This window comes from Notolepis coatsorum, assembly GCF_963971535.1.
Source record: "Notolepis coatsorum genome assembly, chromosome: 10".
Lineage (NCBI taxonomy): Eukaryota > Metazoa > Chordata > Actinopteri > Aulopiformes > Paralepididae > Notolepis > Notolepis coatsorum.
Genome location: NC_140174.1, coordinates 41482786 through 41508612, shown reverse-complemented (window position 1 = coordinate 41508612; position 25827 = coordinate 41482786). Strand labels below are relative to the sequence as shown.

General features: G+C 46.1%; 1 protein-coding gene across 1 annotated transcript in view; it reads right to left on the bottom strand.

Moving 5' to 3' along the window:
- Positions 1 to 25827, bottom strand: part of dock1 (dedicator of cytokinesis 1) — a gene marked incomplete at its 5' end in the record, with an annotated part of 602016 nt that overhangs the window by 54592 nt on the left and 521597 nt on the right. Inside the window, 4 exons of the mRNA XM_084323017.1 lie at positions 9666 to 9747; positions 9965 to 10106; positions 23352 to 23456; positions 24698 to 24787. Coding sequence (XP_084179143.1) covers positions 9666 to 9747; positions 9965 to 10106; positions 23352 to 23456; positions 24698 to 24787 — 419 coding nt within the window. The remainder of the gene's footprint in view (positions 1 to 9665; positions 9748 to 9964; positions 10107 to 23351; positions 23457 to 24697; positions 24788 to 25827) is intronic.

Sequence of the window (25827 nt, the reverse complement as noted above, 5' to 3'; positions counted from 1 at the left end):
CATGGAATATAATAATAATAATAATAATAATAATAATAATAATAATAATAATAATGCACTAAGAGACCAGTGACCCATAGAGGCAGTGTGGTGAGCCAGGTGGCCAGGCTGCATGCTGTGTGTGTGTGTGTGTGTGTGTGTGTGTGCGCGTGTGTGTGTGAGAGAGCCCACAGAGAGTGTGTTATTAGCAAACTCTGCTAAACAGTAGAGACAGGAGAGAGAGAGAGAGAGATGAAGTGAGTGAGTGAGTGAGTGAGTGAGAGAGAGAGAGAGAGAGAGAGAGAGAGAGAGAGAGAGAGAGAGAGAGAGAGAGAGAGAGAATGGAGACACCCTGGGGATGAGAAAGAAAGAGAAAGAGTGACAGTGGGAGAAAAGAAAGGAGGGAGAGGGAGGTAGAAAGATGGGAGGAGATGGATGGCACGACAGAGCGAGATACATACAGAGAGTGAGAGAGAGTGAGACACAGACAGAGAACGAGAGAGAGAGAGACAAAGGGGAGGGGTATAGGGAGGTGGAAGTGCCCTTTTCTCAGGCTATTCACCAGCACTGACGTGAAAAGGACTGAAAAATCTGTATGACAAATAAAGCATAATTGATTGCAGAATACTTAGCCAGGCTAATTACGGCAAGTAGCACATTTGTTTCTTTGGACAAAATCCCGACACAGTAAAAGGATGAGGCAGGTGTCTGGACCCTGATTCATACTGTACGGCTCGTTCAGATCCAATCAGACACCACAGCACCTCGCCGCAGGGTGGTGCAGCGTTGTGGATGCACCCCCCCCCTCCCCGCGCAGGCAAAAGTTTACTTGAATTCTACTTAAGCGCAAACTTGCATTTTCCCCCTGCATTGTCTATTCAGATCTGAATGAGTCCTAAGACCCTCCTATGATACAAGACTACCACACTCACTCACTCCTGCCCTCTCATCCCTCCCCCCAAGGTTGCTCTCTGACAACGTGTACAGAACGACTCAAGAGACCAGGGTTTCAATGATGCCCCAAAAAAGAGAATGCTAAAATGAAATGCTACAACTAGAGGTGAGTGTCAGTAATCGAATACTCGCCATTTTCAACTGAACTCAAGTGGTATTTGAGGGTGCTAACGTCATACACGCACACACAGCCACACACACACGTTGTGAAATATGTGAAAAAAACATCTGATTACCCCAAAACTGGTAAAATAGATTCCTTACCTCAGATCAGATGTTCTGCAAAAAGATTATTCCAATTCCTGATCGCCATTCCAAATATCGATCGCGTTTATTGATCCAACGTTAGACCTCGAAACAGATAATCCACGCTGCTTTCGGTTGCCTCAATGAATGCAATAGTCTCAGGTTATATACCTGAGAAGTAAAATGTGGAATCCGGAGTTTTTCTCTCTCATGCATTTCCATTGAGTCCATTCCAATGGGTGCAATACCATCCGGGAGACGATAGGGGGCGGTGTTTGCCCTTTTCGAGCTCAGAGACAGTCCCAATGATAACGTGAGGCTAGGATGATGAAAAATGAATGGATATCGCTAATAAAAGAAATAACGATTAAATAAGATTTCTCGTCGTTGGCACACAATGTGTTAAGCATCGGGTATATTGCTGTGTTTTGTTATGTCTGTGTCGCAGTGAAAGGGTTAACCCTTTTGGTAGTGAAGGGGTTAAGATGTGTTCTAAAAATAGATGTCCCTAAACAAGTACACAAGCGTTACTCAAGTAATTCATACGGGTACCAGATCTGGGAAAACATTGTTTGTGCCCGTCCCTAGTTAAGAGCGGTCCCGGGGAGGAGGAGGGAAAACCCAGCACACATCACTCCACTACAATAGGGCCCTCATGCTGCAGTGAGGCCGGCCACCATCAGCATCAACCCGTTTCCAATACAACACTCCAGGTAATTCCATAAAGAGTGAGTGAGTTCTGAACCCGGTGGCCCCCTACTCCACTCCGTTGGCATTTTTGCTGCGTAGCTATTTTCCATGGAAACGGGCTCTTAAAACAGCGCTGGAGGTAAATCGATCTCCTGCAACGTGAAAGAGCGTTGCCCCCCCGACGTTCAGCCCCGGGACTGGCACGCCCGGCGTCCAAACGTGCCCGCTCTCTATGCTGCCTAAGTGGACAAATCATATTGATCGCCTCCGCGCATGCTACAGATCCTCATCTGATTAGAGGGAGGGAGGGTCAGCTTGGCTCACAGGTCCATTGTTACTCACCGTGGAGACCGACTTGACTTCGAACCAGCGCAGGATGCCTGGTAGTTTGTATGCCGTGCTGTAGGTGGTCCTCTCGATCCACATGTTCTGTGGAGGGGGGCGAGGGGCGGGAGACGACAACAACATCATATTCAGAAACTTTTTTAAAAGAGCACGATGACATTTACCACAGCGGGGCACTTGACAGGGAACACTTTGCTGTTGATTTGGCTCCGAATGACGAGCAAGAAAAGAGATTCTGTCGCCTCGTGAAAAGGCGGCGATGTTAACTAAAAGCCCATCAAACATGACCATAGGAGTGGGGGCAGAATATTAAGATTTTTTATTTTTTTTTCAGCCGTGCGGATGAACACGTCTTCCTGATGGCAGCTCGAGACACCAGCCGGGTGATTGGTAATCTCCTCCAATACGTCATACGCTAATAAACACAGTCCCCCAGAAATAATGACTCCACAAAAAAATAAACATGATGAGGGGGGAGAAGGAGGAACGTGATTATGAGAAGATACAACGGTATCCCTATTTGAACAATCCCGTTGAAGTGTGTGAAATGAGCGTCGCTGACGAGGTCAACAGAGGCGGCACATCACCACACAGACGTGGCTGGTAATGATGAGGCTTAATGGCTTCCACAAGACAGTCTGCCGGGGGAGCACAGGAAGAGAACAAAGGTACTTTATTCTACGTGCGCAGGTAAGAATGGGTTTGAAAGGACCAATCAGTAATTAAACGGTTTTCATTCCCTAGTTGAAATACAGGTCCATTTTGGTCCAGGTCCATTTGAGTATTGAATTTGCATTCGCTGTACTTTGTGGCTTCTAAGAGTTTTTCTTTTTAACACAGCTCATGTTTGTAAAACAGACCTACTATATTCTGACTTACAGTGGGTTAAGAAAGTTCCAAAAAGGTTATTTTCCTCCTCCTGATCAAACTCTTCGAGAAAGTATGCGTGTAATAATATATAATTTATATGTTTTCATTGGCCAACTAGTCGTCTGACCGAGCCATTCTGAACACGGACGCAAACTGGATCCGCAATGTTCAAAAGAGGGAGGACGATTACTTTGAATAAATTATTTACTATTTTTATAGATTTTAATGAATGGAAATCTATTACAATCTTTCTGGGAGGTTTTAATATAAATTCTCTGCTCATTTTATGCCCGTCTATAATTAGGCCAATTTTATGCTAATTGTATGTCTATTTTGTGTCTGAATCTGCTGTGAAGCACGTTGGGCTGCAATTCTTGTATGAAAGGTTCTATACAAATAAAGTTTATTGTTATTATTTAAATGATTTACTGCAGGTTAACGCTACAACCAACAGCATGTGCCAACAATTAGCCTACAGAACATTCGTTTTAGATGCATACATTTCCTCTTCAAACTAATAACTAAAACCAACAAATCATATCCCAGAATCTCCCCTGGGATGCAATACAAACAAAAAGTCTAACAGTCCAAGAGAAAAAGGAGGAGACAAGACAATTACCGCAAACTCGTTGTCGGGGTTCTTCTCGCCCTTCCTGACCGGTCTGGAATACTGGAATTTATGGACTTCATTTACAGTGTAGAAGCTGGAGAGAGATCCAAGAGAGCCCAGTGTCAGAGTAAATTAAAAGTGTTATGGCCGGTCTCTACAGCTTCATTCAAAAGGTTGATTGCTTTTGCTTCGGGTCAAACACAGGACACGGCACTTCCATGCCGGCTTCGCCCGCAGCTGCGGCATTTAGCACGTTCACCGAGGCTGCTGGTCGGGTGGCAAGAAATGATCTCATCTACATGGGAAGTGAACTCATTTGGAGGTCGGAGGCGTCGCCCACAGCCGGGTCTCTCAGCCAGGCAGCATGTGGGGAGAGAGGATGACAGGAGCTCATCACCTCCTCAAGACAGGTTAATAGACTTTTCACACAGGGGGGGTGATGCTGCTGGACTGCAGAGGGATGTGGGGAGAGTCGCTGCAACACACACACACACACACACACACACACACACACACACACACACACACACACACACACACACACACACACACACACACACACACACACACACACACACACACACAGCATTACACACACACACTGCATCACACACACACACACACACACACTCTCACACACTGCATTACACACACACACACACACACACACACACACACACACACACACACACACACACACACACACACACACACACACACACACACACACACACACACACACACACACACACACCTTACTACCTTTGTAGTATCTCTCTGACATAAAAATTCAGATTCAGAAATAAGTAGATGGGTACTATTCTAGTACAGCATATTGCATTCCCCTGTCCAAAAATCACACCATATGGTTCACTGAGTAGGAGTTTGATTTTAGTAGCAAAAACATATGAATAAAATATCAAAAGAATCTATTCCGTTTGAAAGCCCGGGCCCTTTTTGTGTGCATGTGTGTGTGTGTGTCTGTCTGTCTGCAGTATTAGCAGCTAGATGTAAGGAAAACCATTCAAATGGGACTTCGCTGCTTTGAACATTTGTGATTGTTAATGCGTTGCTGATGAAAAGATCTCATTCTGTTTGCACTGTGCTGGCAGAGCGACAGAGTGCACAACCTTGTGTGCCATTCAAACTCCAGCAGTGCAGACACAAAGCTGGCACACAGGACCTCTCTCTCTGTCGCTCTGCACTCAGGGCCTGTTTTTCTGCAACACCTAATACTTATGATTTATGATTTTATTAGGATCCACATTAGCTGATGCAAAACATCAGCTACTCTTCCTGGGGTCCACACATAACATATAAACATGACAACAGAACTCGTTTTTGTTCACGTGCAAGCCCCAAAGAGGCAAAACCCTGTTGTTATTATTATTATTATTCAGCTTCAGCCACATGTACCTCAACGAACGAACCTCATGGTGTTGCTATAATGAACATTATACAACAGGTAGGTCCGGACCGTCATGCATTGTGATTGGTCGAGAGCGTTCTAAGCTGTGAGTATATTCATGATACACTCACGGTTAAATCACCATGAATATACCACTGCACTGGCTATAGAATGTTGTAGAAAGTTTCAATTGCCATTCATCAAATGGAAACTGTGTCAACATGACGTTTGATTTAACGTACACGTTAACCATAAATGAGTGAATAGATAAAGAGGACGGGCCTACATCTACCGGTATTCAGAAAAACAGCATTATTAGAAATGCCAATCCAACGAAAGATGAGCTGGACGCGCTGGAGAAAAGCTGCAATGAAATCAACACCACCAAGTCGACGGCCAGGGCATTGAACTGGCCCAACCCCTGGAACTGTCCAAGGTGCTGATCCCCCAAGGCGCTGATGACTTTATCAGACTTTTGCTTGCATTAGCCTAATACGTCATTAGTTTGCGTTGCCAAGCTTGTTGATAGCCTACTCCATTTGAAATTCCATAGCAACAAGACATCTTTAGGAACAATTTTTCTACGACAAGTTCACTGAAATCTATATAAAAGACCCTAGAATTGTATGTATTCATCCTATATTCTTCCCGACGCAACCTGCTGTATAAAAGCAATAATACACTCGGAAGCCTGTGGTATGTAGAATATTGCCACGGCGGTGATGCCTACGGCACTCAAGCTTCGCTCTCGTGCCTGCGGGCGCATCACAGCCGTGGCAATATTCATGACATACCACGGCTTCTGGTGTATTATTGCTTAATTTAATATGGTCAATTCAAATGGCTGTATGTTTATTAGAGCTGTGAATCTTCACTGGCCTCACGATTAGATTGCGATTCAGCTGTCCGCGCGATTAGATTAGATTCTACGATGCATCTCGATGCAGCTCAATAATATATTACATCCTCAATTTTATAATCTATATTACTGCACATGGCTACTTTTTCATCAATTAATACAAGCAGTCAGATCAATTTACTTTTATTTAGAAAGTTCTTAAATCAGAATGTCAAAAGAAATGTCTTTACTAGTGTTGCATGATACAGATACTAGAAAGGTATCTCGATACCCAGCTGTTAAAAACGGTTCAATACTCTTTTTATTAGTATCAGTATTAGTATCAATACTTTTAGAATAGCCTGATGCTGTATTTTCTATGAGTTGAGTGGATGCATGACCAGAACACTAGCTTTAATAATAATAATAATAATAATAATAATAATAATAATAATAATAATAATAATAATAATAATAATAATAATAATAATAATAATATATTTGATTTGTAGGGCGCTTTATAGTTGTGGAGCAAATCCCAAAGCACTACATTGTAAAAGAACATAAAAGCTAGCAAGAGTAAAAAAAAAAAATATTTAACATTTTTCTTTTTAATAATCGATTATGTTCCGTTGATGCTGAATTATCCACGTCCGCATCGCGATGCATCTTAGAATCGAGAAATCTCCACACCCCTAATGTTTATATGAGCCATAAACAGTAGAGAAACTTGCTACACATGTATTTAAGAATGTTGCCTCACAAGTCATAACATCATTGGCTTGCACCTTGTATACGCTGCTTGCACCTTGCATAGGCTGCTTGCACCTTGTATAGCCTGCTTGCACCTTGTATAGGCTGCTTGCACCTTGTATATGCTGCTTGCACCTTGTATACGCTGCTTGCACCTTGTATACGCTGCTTGCACCTTGTATACGCTGCTTGCATGCACCTTGTATAGGCTGCTTGCACCTTGTATATGCTGCTTGCACCTTGTATATGCTGCTTGCACCTTGTATATGCTGCTTGCACCTTGTATATGCTGCTTGCACCTTGTATATGCTGCTTGCACCTTGTATAGGCTGCGTGCACCTTGTATAGGCTGCTTGCACCTTGTATAGGCTGCTTGCACCTTGTATAGGCTGCTTGCACCTTGTATATGCTGCTTGCACCTTGTATATGCTGCTTGCACCTTGTATAGGCTGCTTGCATGCACCTTGTATAGGCTGCTTGCACCTTGTATATGCTGCTTGCACCTTGTATAGGCTGCATGCACCTTGTATATGCTGCTTGCATGCACCTTGTATAGGGCTGCTCGCACCTTGTATATGCTGCTTGCACCTTGTATAGGCTGCTTGCATGCACCTTGTATAGGCTGCTTGCACCTTGTATAGGCTGCTTGCATGCACCTTGTATATGCTGCTTGCACCTTGTATAGGCTGCTTGCATGCACCTTGTATAGGCTGCTTGCACCTTGTATAGGCTGCTCGCACCCTTGTATATGCTGCTTGCACCTTGTATATGCTGCTTGCACCTTGTATAGGCTGCTTGCATGCACCTTGTATAGGCTGCTTGCACCTTGTATAGGCTGCTCGCACCTTGTATATGCTGCTTGCACCTTGTATAGGTTGCTTGCACCTTGTATAGCCCTGCTTGCACCTTGTATAGGTTGCTTGCAGCTATATTGCAAGCAGCGACATGTCTCATTCCAAATGATAAAGGAGCGTCCAGCTCGAGCCTCAAAACCTGAGCCTTAGATCCATGTGATCTGTTAATCAGATTAATAAAGAGGCTTTGAAAATGGCTCAGAAAACCCCCAAATGAAGTCTTTTTACATTCCATTAGCTGGCAGGCAGGGAGGGGGGCGTGAGTTTGGACAATGAGCGAGGTCAGACGGGGCCTGTGTTCTGACCACTGGCGTGACCCGTTTGGGCTGATAGGGCTTAGTCTCATTGCCATGCACCGGATGATCTCTCCTTGCAGAGTGAGAGAGGGAGAATAAACCAGAGAGGACAAGAGACGCAGAAAGCAGGGGGAAGAGAAAATAAACAGAGAGAGAGAGAGAGAGAGAGAGAGAAGGAGAGAGAGAGAGAGAGAGAGAGAGAGAGAGAGGAGAGAGAGAGGAGAGGAGAGAGAGAGAGAGAGAGAGGAGAGAGAGAGAGAGAGAGAGAGAGAGAGAGAGAAAACAGTTGGTGTGTGATACTCTTCCACCACTCGTCACACAGGGCCTGTCTAATCCAAGCTATTAACAGAGTTACATATTCCAATCAGACTCGGTTAGCAAACAGACCCGACAGGCCGCCGCGAGGATCAATGCAGGCGGATGTGACTGATGCTGTCGGCTCATGTGAGAGCACCAGCGGCCCTGCTATATATCCCTGCTATATTTGCCTAGAGGTAAATCTCAGACTCTATCCTTTGGAAAAATAAAGGATTTTCCAAGCAAATAGCTAGGTTTTAATTACAGTCACTGTTGCATTACAAGGGAAGGGGGGGGGGGGGGTTGACACATCAGAGTGCATTTACACAGCTGAGTAATATTGCGTGAGCACACAGTCGGCTAAACAAGAATGGGCGTGTGTGTGTGTGGGGGGGGGGGGGGGGGGGCTGTCGTTTGCCTGGATGCACCATGTTAATGTGCTCTGGGGGGGGGGGGGGGGGGGGGCAACGCTACATGCCAAGGCAGGATGGTGTCAGACGAACAGAGGAGCCAGAGGCACAGTGGCTGCCTGTACAAAATGTTACTATAAAACTATAGTATTCCTATGTAGTCTCTCCCCCCTCCCTGCATGCATGGATTACTACACAAATACTATAGGAAGTCGCTATAGAAACATAGCACTTCGGTAGTGTAACCACAGGACTATTGGGGTGATTCACCCATACATTACTATAATACCGTAATTCCTCTAATAGTAACCCCGGCTTGTATTTGTTTCAACTGTAGCGGGTACCAGGCTTGTATTAGGAGGAGGCCTGTATAAGAGGGAGGCCTATATTTAAAATTTTCAAACGGATCATAATGAATAAATCAACATTTTGTGTCAGTTTGAACCCAGTAAAATGTACTGGGTTCATTTATTGAAACCAAGTATTGTATGAAATAGTAAACAGTGCAATTACAGGTGGTCACTGGTCATTTCAACGTTTTCAAAGTGAAATCAAGTAACTAGCTCAGTATGCAGCTCAGTATATTAGTAACCCGGCTTGTATTAGGAGGCCGGCTTATAATTGCTTAGCTCAAGAGCGCACCCGGCCATTAATAGAGACCTGGCTTGTATTTGAGACCCGGTTACTATTAGAGGAATTACGGTATTCCACTACAAAAATACGATAGTGAATCGCGACCGTATTTCTGTGGTGAATCTCTATAGTGTGTATGAAAAAAAGCACAGGAGTACCATAGGTTTTTACTATAGTTCATTTTTGTATGACTGAGACTGGGAGGCTGCAGTGAGTTCATCATCACACTGCCTGAAGGTCAACCACTGTTTGTTCTGAATGGTAAAAATGGACTGCATTTATACAGCACCTTTGAGTTATATAGAGAGTTATACCTCACTATTTCTTCATGGAGGGAGGGAGAGGGAGAGGGAGAGAGAGCGAGAGCGAGAGAGAGAGAGAGAGAGACATACGTCACTATTGGTTCAGAGAGAGAAAGAGAGAAACATACCTCACTATTGGTTCAGAGAGAGAAAAAGAGAGAGAGAGACACACACACATACCTCACTATTTGTTCAGAGACAGGTTTGTTCTGGAACTTGGCAGGGAGGTCCAGGATGGGTTTCACTGTGAAGCACTGAATGCCTTCATCGCAAAAAACATCAAGGAATAATCTACATGTCAACCTCAAACAATAAACAACATATGACATAAGAAAGATTTGTAAAATATACAAAATAAATAGATAGATAAATACTTCTAAGCTAAATCAAACAAAATAACTGGTTGAAAATAAATGGTTGAACTTGAAGTGCGTATCTTTGGTATTGATGTGTGTGTGTGTGTGTGTTGTGAAGGATACACTGTCCAGGGGAGGTCCTGGTGTCCTCGCTGGGCGGGGCGGTGGTCTTCATCTTCTCTGCGTTGGGGAACTGGGTGAGGAGGCGTGCCTCGAAGTCCTCCCTGCGCTCGTACTCCTTTCCCCGGTAGATAAACATCTTGTTCTGCAGGGCAGCAGAAGACAGAGTCATACCACAAACACAAACACACATGTACTGTACACTAGGGCTGTCTTAAATATTTTGAAGCTTCGTTCGATGGGCATGGGATTCGAATATGAAAATAAAATTCGATTAAAAAAATAAAAATAAAGAATAAATAAAAAATCAACTCTGCCTCTCTTTCATGAAAGCAAAGTATTTCGTTTGTCTAAGATTTAAAAAGGTTTAAACTTTACAGCACTGACAAAGTTGAACAAAGTGCTGTACAAGTCCCCAAAAAAATAATAAAAAACATTTTAAAAAATATATAATAAAAATAACATTTATACATTTTTATTTATTTTTATTTCGAAGCTTCTAATCTCGGCCCCGAAGCTTCGAATTCCAAAAAAATATTCGGAGGTCAGCCCTACTGTACACACACACATATATGGACACAAGAAGGAAGGTACGTGCACAGAAACGCACAGGCAGGCAAAGAAGGCAAGTGTGTGCGTACGCAACCTAACTAACACCATGCGCACACACGCGCACACGCACACGCACACACACACACACACACACACACACACACACACACACACACACACACACACACACACACACACACAAACAGCTGCTCACCCACGAGCACCCAGGCGTCTGTGTCTCAGGGGGAATATAACAGGACTCATACGCATACAATGGGATTTAATTGGCTATTTTTCTGGTACATTAGATCCAGTGGCTGAAATTACAAACCATTTCAGTCCTGGCAGAGGGATGAGGACAAAAAGACACGCGACGGCGACCAAAACACGAGGCTTAGCGGAGGTTCAGCAGGTGGCACTGTGGCGCTGGAGACGGGGGTTAAAACACATCACCCTAACATCCCCATCAGACACCTGATCATTAACTTGTCATGATTTGTTAAATAGGCCCACTTTTTCGCTCAATAACGCTTTGAAACGGGAGGTTTTTGAAATATCAAGTCAAGATGACATGCTGGCCTGTGTGCTCCGCTGTCTTGACTGAGGATGACAAATGTTTCGGATTGATTGTAAACTATACTATATATATATATAAAAAAAAAATCTAACCCTGACTAACCTTACTGTCATGCACTTGTCCTAATAAACTAACCTACACTGTAACACGCAACACTTTGATGAACATTGTTACTCAGCTGATAGAGTTGTACCCTTCTTGCTGTCTTGTCGTACAGAACTTGTAAGTCGCTTTGGATAAAAGCGTCAGCTAAATGACTAAATGTAAATGTAAATGTATTTGAAGTGTACGAAATACCGCTGATACTTTGAATTTCAAATCTTTATTTGAACTTTCAAGATTCAAGAGGTTTAATCGTCACATACATACACAAGACATATAGTGAAATGAAGGTGGCCATGCCCGCCTTCGATTGTGCAAAAAATACAATAGAATAAAATAGAATAGATAATAAAATAGACATGATAAAAAGTACTAAGATAAAATACAATACAATGCTAAGCTTACGAATGAAAAGGTAATGGGTCCTACAGTATATACACTACTATACAATATCCTATACAATATACAGTTATACTATGTATACTAAACTATCCTAGCTATACTAACTATACTATACAGAACTCGAAAAAAGGTGAGGTCGTTCTCATTTTGCGACATGTCGAGTTACACGGCAGTTAAATAAATATCAAAAATTAGTAATACGATCTTCTGTACACGGGCGAAGGAGACGCTTTTCCCCTTTCTGCGTCAACCAATTCACATGCGCCGACCGCGTCTGCCACGGAGAACCGCACCTGGTGTTGCTACGCGTGCGAAAGGGCAACTCCGGGCAAACGACCCGAGTACCCGGTTCTCAGCGCATCGTCCAGAGTCCAGGTGTCAAAGAGGCAAGCGGCTGAAAATGAGCCCTCGTCAAACACTGTTCACGGCATCATGGTACAGTAACAGGAGCTGGAGCCCCTCTGGACATCAAGTAAATGGTAAATGGCTGCATTTATATAGCAGCTTTTATCCCGGGCAGTGTGTCGAAGTGTCCTTGAGCAAGACACTTAACCCCTAATTGCTCCCGATGTGCAGGTTGGCACCTTGCATGGTTGCCTCTGCCGTTGGTGTGTGAATGTGTGAGTGAATGTGAGTAACAAATTGTAAAGCGCTTTGGATAAATTTACATGCAGCCATTTACTATACTTGTGAGACACTCCAGAGAGCGATTCGTGAGCTGAACATGGGATTTACAAAGAGTGTTGTGACTTGTTTGATTTAAGTAATTAAATAATTAGTGCAATTAATGTTTAGTTTAAACAGTATATAGAGAAATGTAAATGTAGACATACTATTTATAGTATTTACAGTTATAGTATTTGCAATCTATTTGACACTTTTATTTTGAAGTTTAAAGGGAATAAGCCACTTTGTCACTAGTTTACAAAATAAAATGGAAGTAATAAGATGAGATAAGATAAGATATTCCTTTATTGATCACCTTGGTGAAATCCAGGGTATAATGTTATAATCCAGTTCGCTCTCCTTTATGTAAAACTGCAGAGTGCAGGAGAATAAATCATTTAGTTTGAATCATACCCGTTGTTGTCATTAACGCATTCAGTGCCAAAAACTACTTAAGTCGTTTCTGGGCCCCGACCGTTGAGTGCCAAAAACGACTTAACGACTAGATATTTTTATTCATTATCCACCCAGGAAACCTGTTGTTACCATAGGGAATGAGTCTGAGGTCGCCAAAGTGCAATACCGGCCGCAACCAGCTATACGGCGGTATCGAGTACCCTTTGAAACCTTGTATCTTGGCCTGTGCGTCGATCTAATGGGTCCGGGTAGTTTTTATTTTTTTGCTCAAGCTGATCGGTTATAACGGTCAGATTGAGAAGAATCAAATGCTACCGACGCATGATGTGTGGTGGATTATGTTGGCGACACGATAGACATCAATACTTGGAATCCAAGCATGTCTTCACCTCGATCCGAACGTGTGTGTGTAACGTTAGTCCACAACGTATGCCGTTGGTGGCGATCAAAGCATCAAAAAACGACCCCCCCCCCCCCCCCCCCCCCATGCATTCATGATGAAACATAATACCTATGATATAGATTTGATTTGAGAATAATAGCGGATCCAGGCAAGAAACGGCAACGGTTATAGTATAATACAGGAATAAGGCTATTCCTCAGCATTTCAGGAATTACCCCAGACCGATCTAAAAACACTCATATTCACCACGGTATAACGGGCAAATGTATGCATGGAAAAATGATCTCTTTTTTGCATCTTGACCGGAAGAAAGTCACTGTCAAATGACCATCGTATTGTATCCATAGCTATAATATAGAATATAGTTATAGCTCTACAAACAAGGTGACGGACTCCTATCTTTTAAAGCGTGGCATTGAATAGATGGGGCCCGAAAACAGCGCTACGCGTTAAGAACGTGTTAAGCACGTGTTAAGATCAAGCTTCCACTAGACAAAAAAGTTCTCATGAACTTTAAAAACAGAAGTCGAGTCAAAATAATTAACTTTAGTTGCCATCAGAGGTAAGACGACTAACGAAAGGTTATTTCATAACCTAGTTATATGAATACTGGCTGAGCGTCTCGCTCTGCCAATGAGATAACCTCTTATCTCCACGCACCTAGCGTGCACGCGAAACAAACAAATGCACCCACTTGCACGTGACCAAGCCACTCCCATGCGTCTCCCTATATGACGCCGGAAATGGTCACGCTCACCCTTCCCAGATCGATTTCCATAAGCGGAAAAACATCCAAGGGACCTCAGGGCGCTAAGAGCGAGACGCTCAGCCAGTATTCATATAACTAGGTTATGAAATAACCTTTCGTTATATCTCATTACTGGCTATCGCGTCTCGCTCTGCCAATGAGATAAGGGGCAGAGCGGACGCGTGGCCCGACAAGTGCACCCCCTGAGGGCCCGTAAGACCCAGCCAGGGAGGAGGGGAGTCCCGTCCACCCGCCCGTCCTAACGAAGGGGGGGAGGCAGTCAACTCCACCAAAGTGTGAAAAAAGGGGGAACCAGGCACCCCTGAACGCACAGCACAGGCGGGACCACGTGTGACACAGCACCCAGCGGTCCACACCCACACACCCCTGCTAGCCCACCTGATGGCGGGGTGCAGGAGAGGTCCCAGACCCCAAAACCGCCTGGGAGACAGACCCCCAGTCATGTCCATGAGGTAAAACCTAACGAAAGGACCCGGGGAGGACCAGGAGGCCGCAGCACAGATGTCCTCCACCGAGGCCCCCCCTAACAGGGCAGCAGAGGCCACCACCCCACGAGTGGAGTGTGCGCCCTGACGCCCCCGGGGGGGACCTGTCCAGCCAACGTGTAGCAAAGGGCAATGCCCTCGCACAACCAATGTGACAGGCGCTGCTTGGATAGCGCCTTACCCGTGCAAGGGCCACCGTAACAAACAAACAGTTGATCGGAAGCCCTGAGATCCTGCGTCCGACTAAGGTAAACCCTCGCCAGGTGAATGCTCGCCTCCAACCCAATAGCGTGAGGAGGCGGATGAAACGCCTGAACCACAATATCCCTGGAGTGAAAAGAGCTCCGGATATTCTTTGGCACGAAGACTGGATTAGGCCTCAGAGTTGCACCGCTATCGGCCCGAATAGACAGGCACTCAGGCCGCACCGAGAGAGCACACAGCTCACCCACGCGCTTAGCAGAGGTGATGGCCAAAAGGAACGCGGTCTTAAAGAACAGCCGATCCAATGGCGCCTGCTCAAAAGGCTCAAACGGGGCCTCCGACAACCGGCCCAGGACCAGCTGGAGGTCCCAACTCGGAGACAGAGAACGTTCCACAGGCTTGAGACGCCGAGCGCCAAGCAGGAAACGTTTCACGAGAGGGTGGCTGAACAATGTTCTGCCCCCACTCTCGACCATACGCCACTTCCCAGCGTAAGCTGCGGTAGTGGGGGGAGCGCGCATGTTCCGGATGGCGTTAACCACAGAAGAGTCAAGACGCATCCCCACCAGATTCACTCTTTCAGCAGCCAAGCCTAAAGGCTGCTCCAGAACAGGAGGCAGAACAGAGTTCCACGTGCCTGAGAGAGGGCCCGCAGTGACCACGGAACAGGCCACGGCGGGACCACCAAGAGCAGAATCAGGGCCGGGAACCACACAGCTGAGCCCCGGCCCGGCGCGACCAGGATCAAGTCCCGCGCTCCTGACGTAACCGCCCCAACAGCAGAGCTATCAGGTGTATGGGGGGAATGCGTACAGAATCCCGGGCGGCCACGGAATCGGTCCCAGACCTGTCTGACTATGTCTGGACGTAGTCCCCACTCGTCAGGGTGAGGACCGCCCAGCGACATCACATCTGCACCCACATTCTCCCTGCCGGGGATGTGGAGAGCCCTCAGGCTGCGCAGATTGAGAAACGCCCATAGCCAGAGGTTGACCGCCGCCATGTGCAGACGGGGGGAGCGTACTCCTCCCTGTCTGTCAATATACGACGGTGACGTCGTGTTGTCCGTCCTGATAAAAACATGCTTGCCCACCACAAGGTGGCCGAGCCGTTTGAGAACCAGAAGGACTGCCTTCAATTCCAACACATTGAAAATGTAGTGCAAACCGGGCAGCATGGTCTTGCCAGCTGCCCCCTACTGCGTTGGCCTGACACGTCCCCCCCTATCCCGTGAGGGAGGCGTCGGTGAAGACCGTGACGTGTGACAGCCTGCGAGGTCCCCCAGTACTGACATGGGAACCTTCAGCCGCTTCCACTTGTCTCTCACCGGGTCTATTTCCATACTGGAAAACCACCTCTGTATCCTCCCCATGAAGCGGAGGCCAAGAGGGACCACATAGTGAGCAGATGCCATCATACCGAGCAGGCGCATCACGGACAGCGCCATAACCGTCCTAGGACGGAACCTCCCGAGCGCGCAGAGAACACCCACTCGCCGCCGCTCTGAGAGGGATGCCCATATAGACCTTGAACTTAGAATAAGCCAAAGTACTCCACCCGTTGACTGGGAAGAGGAGTACTCTACTTCCAGTCTACAGCAAAACCCAGGAATCCCACCACCTGCCTGGTATGAGACCTGGCGATCTTCTCTGACCGGCCGAGGACCAGCACGTCGTCCAGGGTAGAATTTAATTCGTATCCCCCGACAACGCAGAGACCCCAGCGCGGTCTCCACGCACTTGGTGAAGATGCGAGGAGCCAGAGAGTAGCCGAATGGCAGCCTCTGGTACCCGTACGCTAAGCCCTGAAAGGAAGCGTAGGTATGTCCTAGGAGGGAAGATCGGGATTCGAATACGCATCCTACAGATCTATGGAGGTGAACCAGTCCCCCACCTGACAACGCTTAACAGGTGGGTGACGGTCAACATTCTGAACCTTCCATGGGACAGGTCCAGTATGGGTCTGACACCCCCCCCCGATTTCTCGGGCACCAGAGAATACCGGTAGGAAACGCGAGCATCACGTCCTTCCATGGGACCACGACGACGGCCTGCTTCGCCGCCAGAGAACGAATCTCCTCGGCCAGGGCTGTCACTGCCGCGGACTCTGATAATAGAGTCTGTACCAAACCCAAAAACGGAGGGCGGGGGTGTGTAAACTGTAACACAAGCGCCGCCCACGCGTTCTCTCCATCCACACCGACATATGGCTACCACTGCAGCCATACATGGTAAAATTCCAAAGCGCCCCCGCCGCCAACTGCCGCTGGTCCGCTAGGAATCGTAGATAGGTGGCCCGGTCCCTCCCGCTGTGCGTTGTCAACCCTAGTCTCGCCAACCGCGTGAGCAGGGTGTCTCGTGGAGCCGGGATATCGCACCCTGACTCTACCAACGAGGCAATCGCACCCAAGGGGGGGACCCCGACAGAAGGGGCGGTCTGATACGGGGGGAGTGGCCATCACCCCTGGTGACATAGGCTCCCCCGCTGAGCATCTTCCCGGCTTAGCTCGCTGAGGACAGCCTGCTCTGCAGCTGGACATGCATGGTGTGTGGTCCTCACACTACCCGATAGGGTGGGTCTCTACACACCGTAGCCCTGTAGTGATATTACTACCACCCAAATTACGTGTGCCTGCTGACCACCGCGTGATTGGAAGTTCAGACGGGGGAGGCACTAACGTAATACCCGGCCTGGCGAGGGCGGGGCTGGGGGGAACCCACGCTGCGACCTCCTGGGCCTATAGTTCCCCCTCTGACAAATGTTTTTAGATACAGGGAACCCTGCTCCGTCGACAGATACAACACCAGGCTCACCAAACACAGACGCAGGACGTGTGGTGTGGGAGCCGCTTGACAGCACAGCATTCTCATAGACAGACCCAGGCCTAGCTAGCAACTGGGTGTCAGCCCCTGTCTCCATGAGAAGCGAGACGTGGGGCTGCTTGCTCTTCACTGGAAGAACGCGGCCCGCAGCCAAAGGGAACAAATCAGAGCCCTGTGTCCCGTAGCGTAGCGGGGGGGAGTAACCGGAGAGCATGCTAGACACAGCTAGATGGCAACGGTTTTTTAGGGCGTGCTCATCTAATATAGCCGATCCCTCGGGCCGCAGAGGTTGCCGGCCTTGAGATCACCTGTTTTCTTTATGTCCAGGGTATCTCAGGCGGGGGAAACATGGCCGCTGGCCGTGTCCTCACCTCTGGCTGCGCGGTGTGGGGCAGCGTGGGGCCCAGGTCAAATACCGCCCGCGCCTCCGTGGACAGACCAAGGTCCACCCGCGGAGAGGGGAGACCTGAGGAGGAGACCTCTCCACTCCTCAAGGGGAGATTGCTCCAACCAAAGATGCCTGTGAACAACCGTTGACAGCATCCTAGCCCTCCCTCTGGTTATAGGTCAAAAGCTGAACCTCAAAACCTTGCGCGATGGTTGACGTCGGCTGTCCCTAAGGCCCCACCACCCGACAGCATTTTTGACAGAAAAACAGCCAATTGAGCAATGTTGCCAGTTGCTGCTAAATTCTGTACCGCGGCGGTATAGGCTTCATCAGCCCACCAGCCACCTGCCGGACCGACTCGCCTCATGGCATTGGCCGGGCGGGACACCCTTCCACCATGTCAGGGCAAAGGACTGATGACACCTGCTTTACTAAGCACGGAACACCAGTGGTGGCTGCAGACCAAAGTCTACTACTAGTGAAGCACTGCCATGTAACAACCTCCACTGCGGTGTGCACCCATGAAGGGATAAATGAATGAATGAACAAAAACTCTATTAACATATTGCAGAATGGGCTAGCCCAATACACACAATTTTTAAGGGGATGCAGACCAGAGAAAACGTTAGTCCTGTCCACATCAGGGACCCCCATTTTCAATTCATAGATTCACAAAAAGCACACCTGCCCTGAGCCTCAGCCCATCCACCCATGTAAAGGGTAAATAAGCCCCCGTTACACTCCCAACATTAGACACTGATTGACCGTCAGCATGAATGGTTAAGAGGAGGGAAGACAGTAAAGACAGCCCTCGGCGGGGTACATGGGAACGGCGCCCCAACATTGTAGCATTAGCTGCGTGCTAGGATACTTGGAAAAACATCCAAAAGAGAGTCATGTTTTCCCAAATATCCCGCCCCCGCGCCAATACATCACTCGGTCGTCTCACGAGACAACAAGCAGTATTACCCATGCTAGTATCAATGCCTGATAGCGCAGGCCCTACCTGTGCAAGACTTAGCTCGACTGCTAACCGTTGTGCGACGTCCCTCGGTCCGCTGTCACGAGACGAGGAAAACCCAGGACAGGACCGCCGCGGTGTTAGGATGTGCCGAGAAGGTTCCGGGGGCTGGTGAACTTCTGGTGAATACCCAACATTGTAATTTCTCCCTACGTTTCATAACAACCAGTTCACGAAGTGCACTGCTACTTCCGCGTTTGGAAAATAAATGAGGAAGGGTGAGCGTGACCATTTCCGGTGTCATATAGGGAGACGCATGGGAGTGGCTTGGTCACGTGGAAGTGGGTGCATTTGTTTGTTTCGCGTGCACGCTAGGTGCGTGGAGATAAGAGGTTATCTCATTGGCAGAGCGAGACGCGAGACACTTGCAAACCCAGAAAACCAGATTAAGAAACCAATTGAAATAATTGATGTCACACATCCAGGGACCGAAACTAAAGCCTGCCGCCCGCCAGGGGCGCTCAGTTTTTACCTTTGGCGCTTGACACTTTTAGTTTAATACATGACGAGGCATTGTCTAACGGTATCTAGCTGGCTAGCTACTGATAGCTGCTGATATCAACAAATGCTCCAGCAATAGTCGAATCGAGTGCATAATACCTCCGTTCCCTCGTTAGCTAGCTCACGTTAGCTAGCTCACGTTAGCTAGCTCACGTTAGATCTATCTGTCCCAGTAAACTAAATTGTCTTAACGTTATCTACCGGGCTAGCAGTAGCTACAGATAGCTCCTGATATCAATGTCTTATAACATTGATTGAATGCGTATTATAGCTGAGGGCATGTTGAATGTGATTTGACAAAAGAACTGTAACGTTATACCAATAGGGTCCAGCTGCATCGCCGGAGAATCCTTGCATGCTGAACGTAGGGTCTAGCTGAATATAGGGTCTAGCTGCAGGGCCGGAGAATCCTTGCTGGAGCTGGAGGCTACTCAAGTATACACACAGACAGTGGAGCTGTTTGCAGATAGCGAGCATTTTGACTTATTGCGTGGTGGCGATGTCTCGCAGATAATACAACTACAAGTATGATTATATAATATATATTTTATTTAAAAAAAAAGTTTATATAAAATATTTTTTTTTTTATCAAAAAAAAATTGGCAGGTAAGAAATATGCTTGGCGGGTAGATTCTTCCCATCTACCCGCCACTGGCCGGTGAGTCAAAACATTATTTCGCTCCCTGCACACATCCATGCAGAATCTCCAAAAGGTAGAATTGTCACATTATTACATGAAGCCATTATTTCTCACACACCTAGTGTTAATGGTCAAACCTATGTAACATAAATGCCACGCTGTTTTGGGCAGTGCTTCCTCCAAATAAAAACAGAAAGCCGTCGATAAGCCGTAGATGAGGGCTTGTGATATGTATTTTAAACACAGATCAGGTTCCACCGAAGCTCAAACTGATAGAGAGATCATCTCAGGGTCACATCATTTGAAAGGAGAGGAACAGCGTGTAACTAAAATGTATGTGGCAAGAATTCTTCTTCATCTCAGTCAGTGTCGCACACGGGGGGGGCTTCATCGAATGATGGAACACGACAGCTCATATACGAGAGCGTCTCCGAGGACGCGGGGTTGCGTTACGATACATATTTCAAACCGACTACCCAGAGAACCTCTGTCGGTTCTTCTTTAAGCTGTGCCCTCACAACAAACTCAATACTGAGGGGGGGCTTAAGCGAAAGAGAAGACCAAAGTTGAGAATCGACAGGAAGAAATAAGGAAAGAGGAGAGGGGAATGAGGCGATTGGATATAACTTCTCTAAATATTGTTTATGGCCACCCGGGGGGGGGCAGGGGAAATACATCTTTGAAGACATGCAGCCTCCCTATAGGCTGAAGAGTAAGTTGTATATTTAAGAAGTGAAGAGAAAAATGCAACACCCGCTTTTTCTCACTTTGCAGTGGCTCCTGGCGATGCCTGCTGACGAAGACCTTCAAGGTTACATCGATGACGTCAGTCTTTACTGGTGCTTTAACCGCACAATAAGAGTCTATATGAAATAAAACCACCACCCACATAACGAACAAACGGCCTCTTGTGTTTTACACACAGCGGCGTGTCTCCACTGTGTCTGCAGATTCCTAAAAGCAAATGGTGCGAGATCAGCAAATATTTTGATGTCCAGAAGACCACATTAACAACTAATACATCATAAGCAGTGGAATTTAAAACCCTAAATCAATTCTTAACCCTTTCACTGCCACACGACAGCAGGTTAACCCTTTACTATCACACAACCGACGGTCGCTTGTGGGTTAACCGTTTGGTAGTGTGGCAGTGAAAGGGTTAAGGAGGCGGGGGGTGGATACAAAATGCCTTTATTGGAGCTATTGATTTTCTCATATAATTGACTACTCCAGAGAGGATGCCGCCACAGACGGACGATATGAGGCCTAAAACTAAGAACCCTGCCAACTGCATTCGTCTTAATTAGCGGCCGTGGCGATTAATACTTCCCAGTCCACTCACGCAGGGAGTTAAGAATGAATGTGTAATTAATCAAATGCATGATGATACAATCTCAGAGCCCACTAAATAGGACAATGTGAGGGGCCATAAGGATGGAATACTGGCTATAATTACTGAAGGAGCAATATCACGGCTTAGCTCTCCGAGACCCCCCCCCCCACACACACAAGAAGTCTTAAAGTCATTTGTTGACATTCAAAATGGTCATTTAGAGGAAATGGGGTCAGGGTACAGGCTGACCCGCACCGGCTTGATAAAACATCAAGTTATCATTTTTGTATTAAAATCCAGAGAATCCATTACTTCAAAAAAGACACAAGATAAACTGAGCTGTGTGAGCATTGAGTCCCGTTATTACAACATTTCTTTTGACCTTTATCTAACCAGAAGGTAAATCGTTTTTTCTTCTTTTTTTATAAATAAATAAATACAGAATTCTGTGTACACCTGCTCTGCCTCCACCAGTCTGGGTTAAATCACTGACAGACAGAATAGAATGGGGGTGAAGGAACGAGGCTCTTTAAATAGCCGGTCAGAACAGCCTGCCCTGACTGTAATGGAGTTTCCACCCTGCCAGATTGGAGGGGTTGGGAGGGGGGGGGGGACAAGAAATGTCAGGAGAGGAAAGGCCCTGGTGACAGCGACGTCTTCACAATAGAGTAATATCACAAATAACAATCTGCCATAGTTGCGACCTTTTTGCGATAGGCCACTCCTGTTCTGCCGCACGCAAGCAAACGCAAACACACACACACACACACACACACACACACACACACACACACACACACACACACACACACACACACACACACACACACACACACACACACACACACACACACACACACACACACACACACACACACACACACACACACACACACACACACACACACACACACACACACACACACACACACACACACACACACACACACGACCTCCATGCTCAAGTTCAGCCTCCTGTGGCTGGCGAAGTTTGTGTGGGCCGACTGACCGACAGAGGGACATATAGAGCTACTGGTCGCAGCAAGAAAAGAAGAGGAGGTACTGATCAGAGGAGCCTTGTTCTTAAAAGGACGGACAAAGCTTTTACTCCCCGTCTTCCCTAGTTTCTTTTTGCGTGAAAGTAGCTTTGGGAGGGAGATTAAGCGGCTGCCACACCTGCACGGTCGCCTCTGCCGTAAGTGTGTGAATGAATGTGAGGCATAAGTTGTAAAGCGCTTTGGATAAAACCCTGAGGAGACACCCTGACATAAAACTAAGGTCACTGTGACACGGCATCACAAAGTAATATTCGTAAATCTTTCTATATCTTTGCGTAAAAATTTAAATGGAGGGAATAAGACCCCATCCACGGACTGAGAGTAAAGTAGCTCTTATATGTTCTCAATGGTACCTTAATAGACACTGTATAAGATTGCGGAGGAGCTGTTAAAAAACAGAGAGAGAGAGAGAGACAGCGAGAGCGAGAGAGATAGAGCGAGAGAGAGAGACCTTATTTCAGTCTTCTGATTACAAATAAACGTTCCATACTATTTTCCCCATCTCTCTCTCAGGGAGATCCCCCCCCCCCCCCCCCCCCCCCCCCCCCACACACACACACACACACTGAAGGCATCTGTCCAGCATGTTGTGGAGCTTCTCTACAGCCCACACTCAGAACAGCTGCTTATGATTCATAGTTTGTTTTCTATAAGAGAGAGGGAGGGAGAGGGAGAGGGAGAGGGAGAGGAAGATAAAGAGAAATAGACTGTATAACAGCGCTTCCCTCCTTGGACTGCATACTGTATGACGGCTGTGCCCACAGAGACTCCGCCAACTACTGATGGTCTGCTGTGGGGAAGCTGTACGTGTCCCCATACCAAAATCAACTGTAGAAAAACCATTGTAGTGTTTTCTTTTATGTACAAATTACTATAGAAATAGCGTACTACAGTGAATCACTAATATAATTACTAGTGTTTTTCAATATTATATATAATAATATAATATTATTATATATAATATTCCACTATAGAAGTACTGCGTCTATGATAAAAACCACACAAATCTTTTTTTGCGTACGAGTGTGTGCGTAGTGCACCGGTACCCACCCTGAGGAAGGAAGGGAAACCCATGCCATAGTAACCCACGGCAAAGTAGTCCGGTTTGGGCCGGATCACCTTCACAATGTTCTCATAGAACTGGGCTTGCTTCCGCTGTCAAGGGGACAAAAGGGACAACAAGCGTCACGCATTTAAAAAGGAAATGTATATTGTCAAACAACTGTACGACACTGGGCACAAACTCCTGTAGGGAGGTCTGCTCTGCGGGCATTGGGGATGAATACATGTACAGAACACGGTCACAGTGTTGTGGAGAAACTACCGGGGAGCTAAGAAAATAGACATGTCTTCCCAGCAGCTGTTTTTATATACTAAGCTGTTTTATACTAAGAAGTTACACTAAGCTGTTTCCATCTCTGTAAGGGTTGTATCCAGCGTCTGGGAGTCGTTTCAGGCCTGGGGAGATGGGTTCAGATTGCTATCAGAGACAGAAAGATAGGTATGTATGTATGTAGCCATGTAGACCACTCTCCCTGGCTGCCACCATCACACATTAGAAAATGTGCCCAGTTTGTCTCCAAGAGTGTTGATGCTTAGCCATTCTGTAATGTGTGTGTGTGTCCCAGACTCTATTAAACAGCAATCTCCCCAGCTGATTCAGGTTGGCTGAGATATAATGATATAATTAAACTACCTAGTAGTTTAACTACATTTAGCAGGAGCTTTCTGGTAGTTCAACTAAAGTCAAATGTGCATAGTGATTCTAGTTGTTACTTTTGCCCTATTTTGAGGTGTAGTTAACTTTGAGAGGCTGCTGCTCATGTCATAAACAAGTAACGCTGATGGTTAGTTGGTAAATTATCAACAAATTTGTAAGTTCAACATTTTTGGTGACTGTTTTAACTGAGACTGTACAAGGCACGTACAACAGAAAGCTAATATTCCTTTTCTTCTGTGAAGAACCCAGATAGTGTTGCTTCACATTGGACTAGTAGGCAGCTGTAGGCAAAGTGTGCACTTTGGTATAAACTTAGTTCAGTGGTATATTATAGAGTCATGTGTTCATTATGTGGATATTTTTTTTTATTTAATTTTTTTTACAACAACTTTTTTTTTACAAGTAACTTTAGTTAACAAAACTATATTTCTCCTGAGGGTAACTTTGCTGTAGTTCTACCAGTAACTGGTAGCTGGTAAAGCTATGATTTCAGAGTAGCTTCCCAGACACCCCCCCTCTACGTGCACAATCCAATGTGCTGTGTAATATACACTGTGTATATAATGTGTAATACGCTGTGTGCTCTGGATCCATATATCTCTCTCTCTCTCTCTCTCTCTCTCTCTATTAGTATGACAACTAATAAAGAAACTTGAAACTTGAACTTTAAACTTACCAAGGATGCACTGAGCTGCTCAAAGTCGAACATTTCGTTCTCATACTGCTCCGCAAGCTCCTTGCCCAAAATAATGGCTTCCTCCCACATCTATTGGAAAACATAAACAGAGACATTCGGCAAATGAGCTATGTCTACAAGTTACAAATTCAGAAAATGTATTTGGTTTTTACAAAGAAATAAATAACACAAACAATCTCACCGGTATCGAGTTTCGATGGCGACTAAATCTAGACCATTATTGAGCTGCATCTACTTTAATCACTACTTGGGAGTTCACAGGATCCTTTGCCTCCCTGACCAAGGAAACTCTACCTTACCCCCGAGTGTTTGTGAATGGACTTTAGTGATGAATGTCCCCTCTGAGTTAAACAGTCTCCTGTGGATGGAGGAGTCGTAGTGAGGAGGATATATGATACTTCAGCAGGACTCCCGGGGCCACTGAGCTGGCTTCCTGCGCGCTTCCAACCAGGGTCATTCAATGTTATTCTTCTCCTTTGATATCACATGTCACATGCAATTTGGTCTAGCTCGTCAAAGCAAGAGCTTAGTAAACTCCAGCTCACTCAAAATAGAGCTGCCCGACTCATTCTTCACTGCTCTATAAGGAATAGTGTGGAGGGAATGCATGCTAGACTGTCGTGGATGAGGGTGGACGAGAGACTAGCATGCACTTTGATTAGGTTTTTAAAGAACATTTGTACCTTAGGTAAACCCACTCAATTGTATTCTATGCTTTTATCCACCAATGATAGACATGACCATAATACCAGACATGCTTCAAGTGGTCGCTTTACCCTACCTCTGCCTAGAACCAATGCTCTAAAGAAAACTGCAATGAATAGAGCCATAACATATTGGAATAGGATCCCATTACATATCACACGGACGGAAAACAAGGACAGTTTAAAAAAGAAACTTAAAGGAGCCATAATCCAGAAGGAAATCAATATATGTCATGCATGAGTGTAGCTGCAGCCATTTTATCCAAACGTATTCTGTTTACTTTTTTCTTTTTTTTAAAGGTATGGTGAAATGGATTCACCTATGACCTTTTGTTTTATTTTCTATTGATTATGTATGTGATATATGACTGATTTACACTGAATGTTTCATGTTTGTATGTGTAT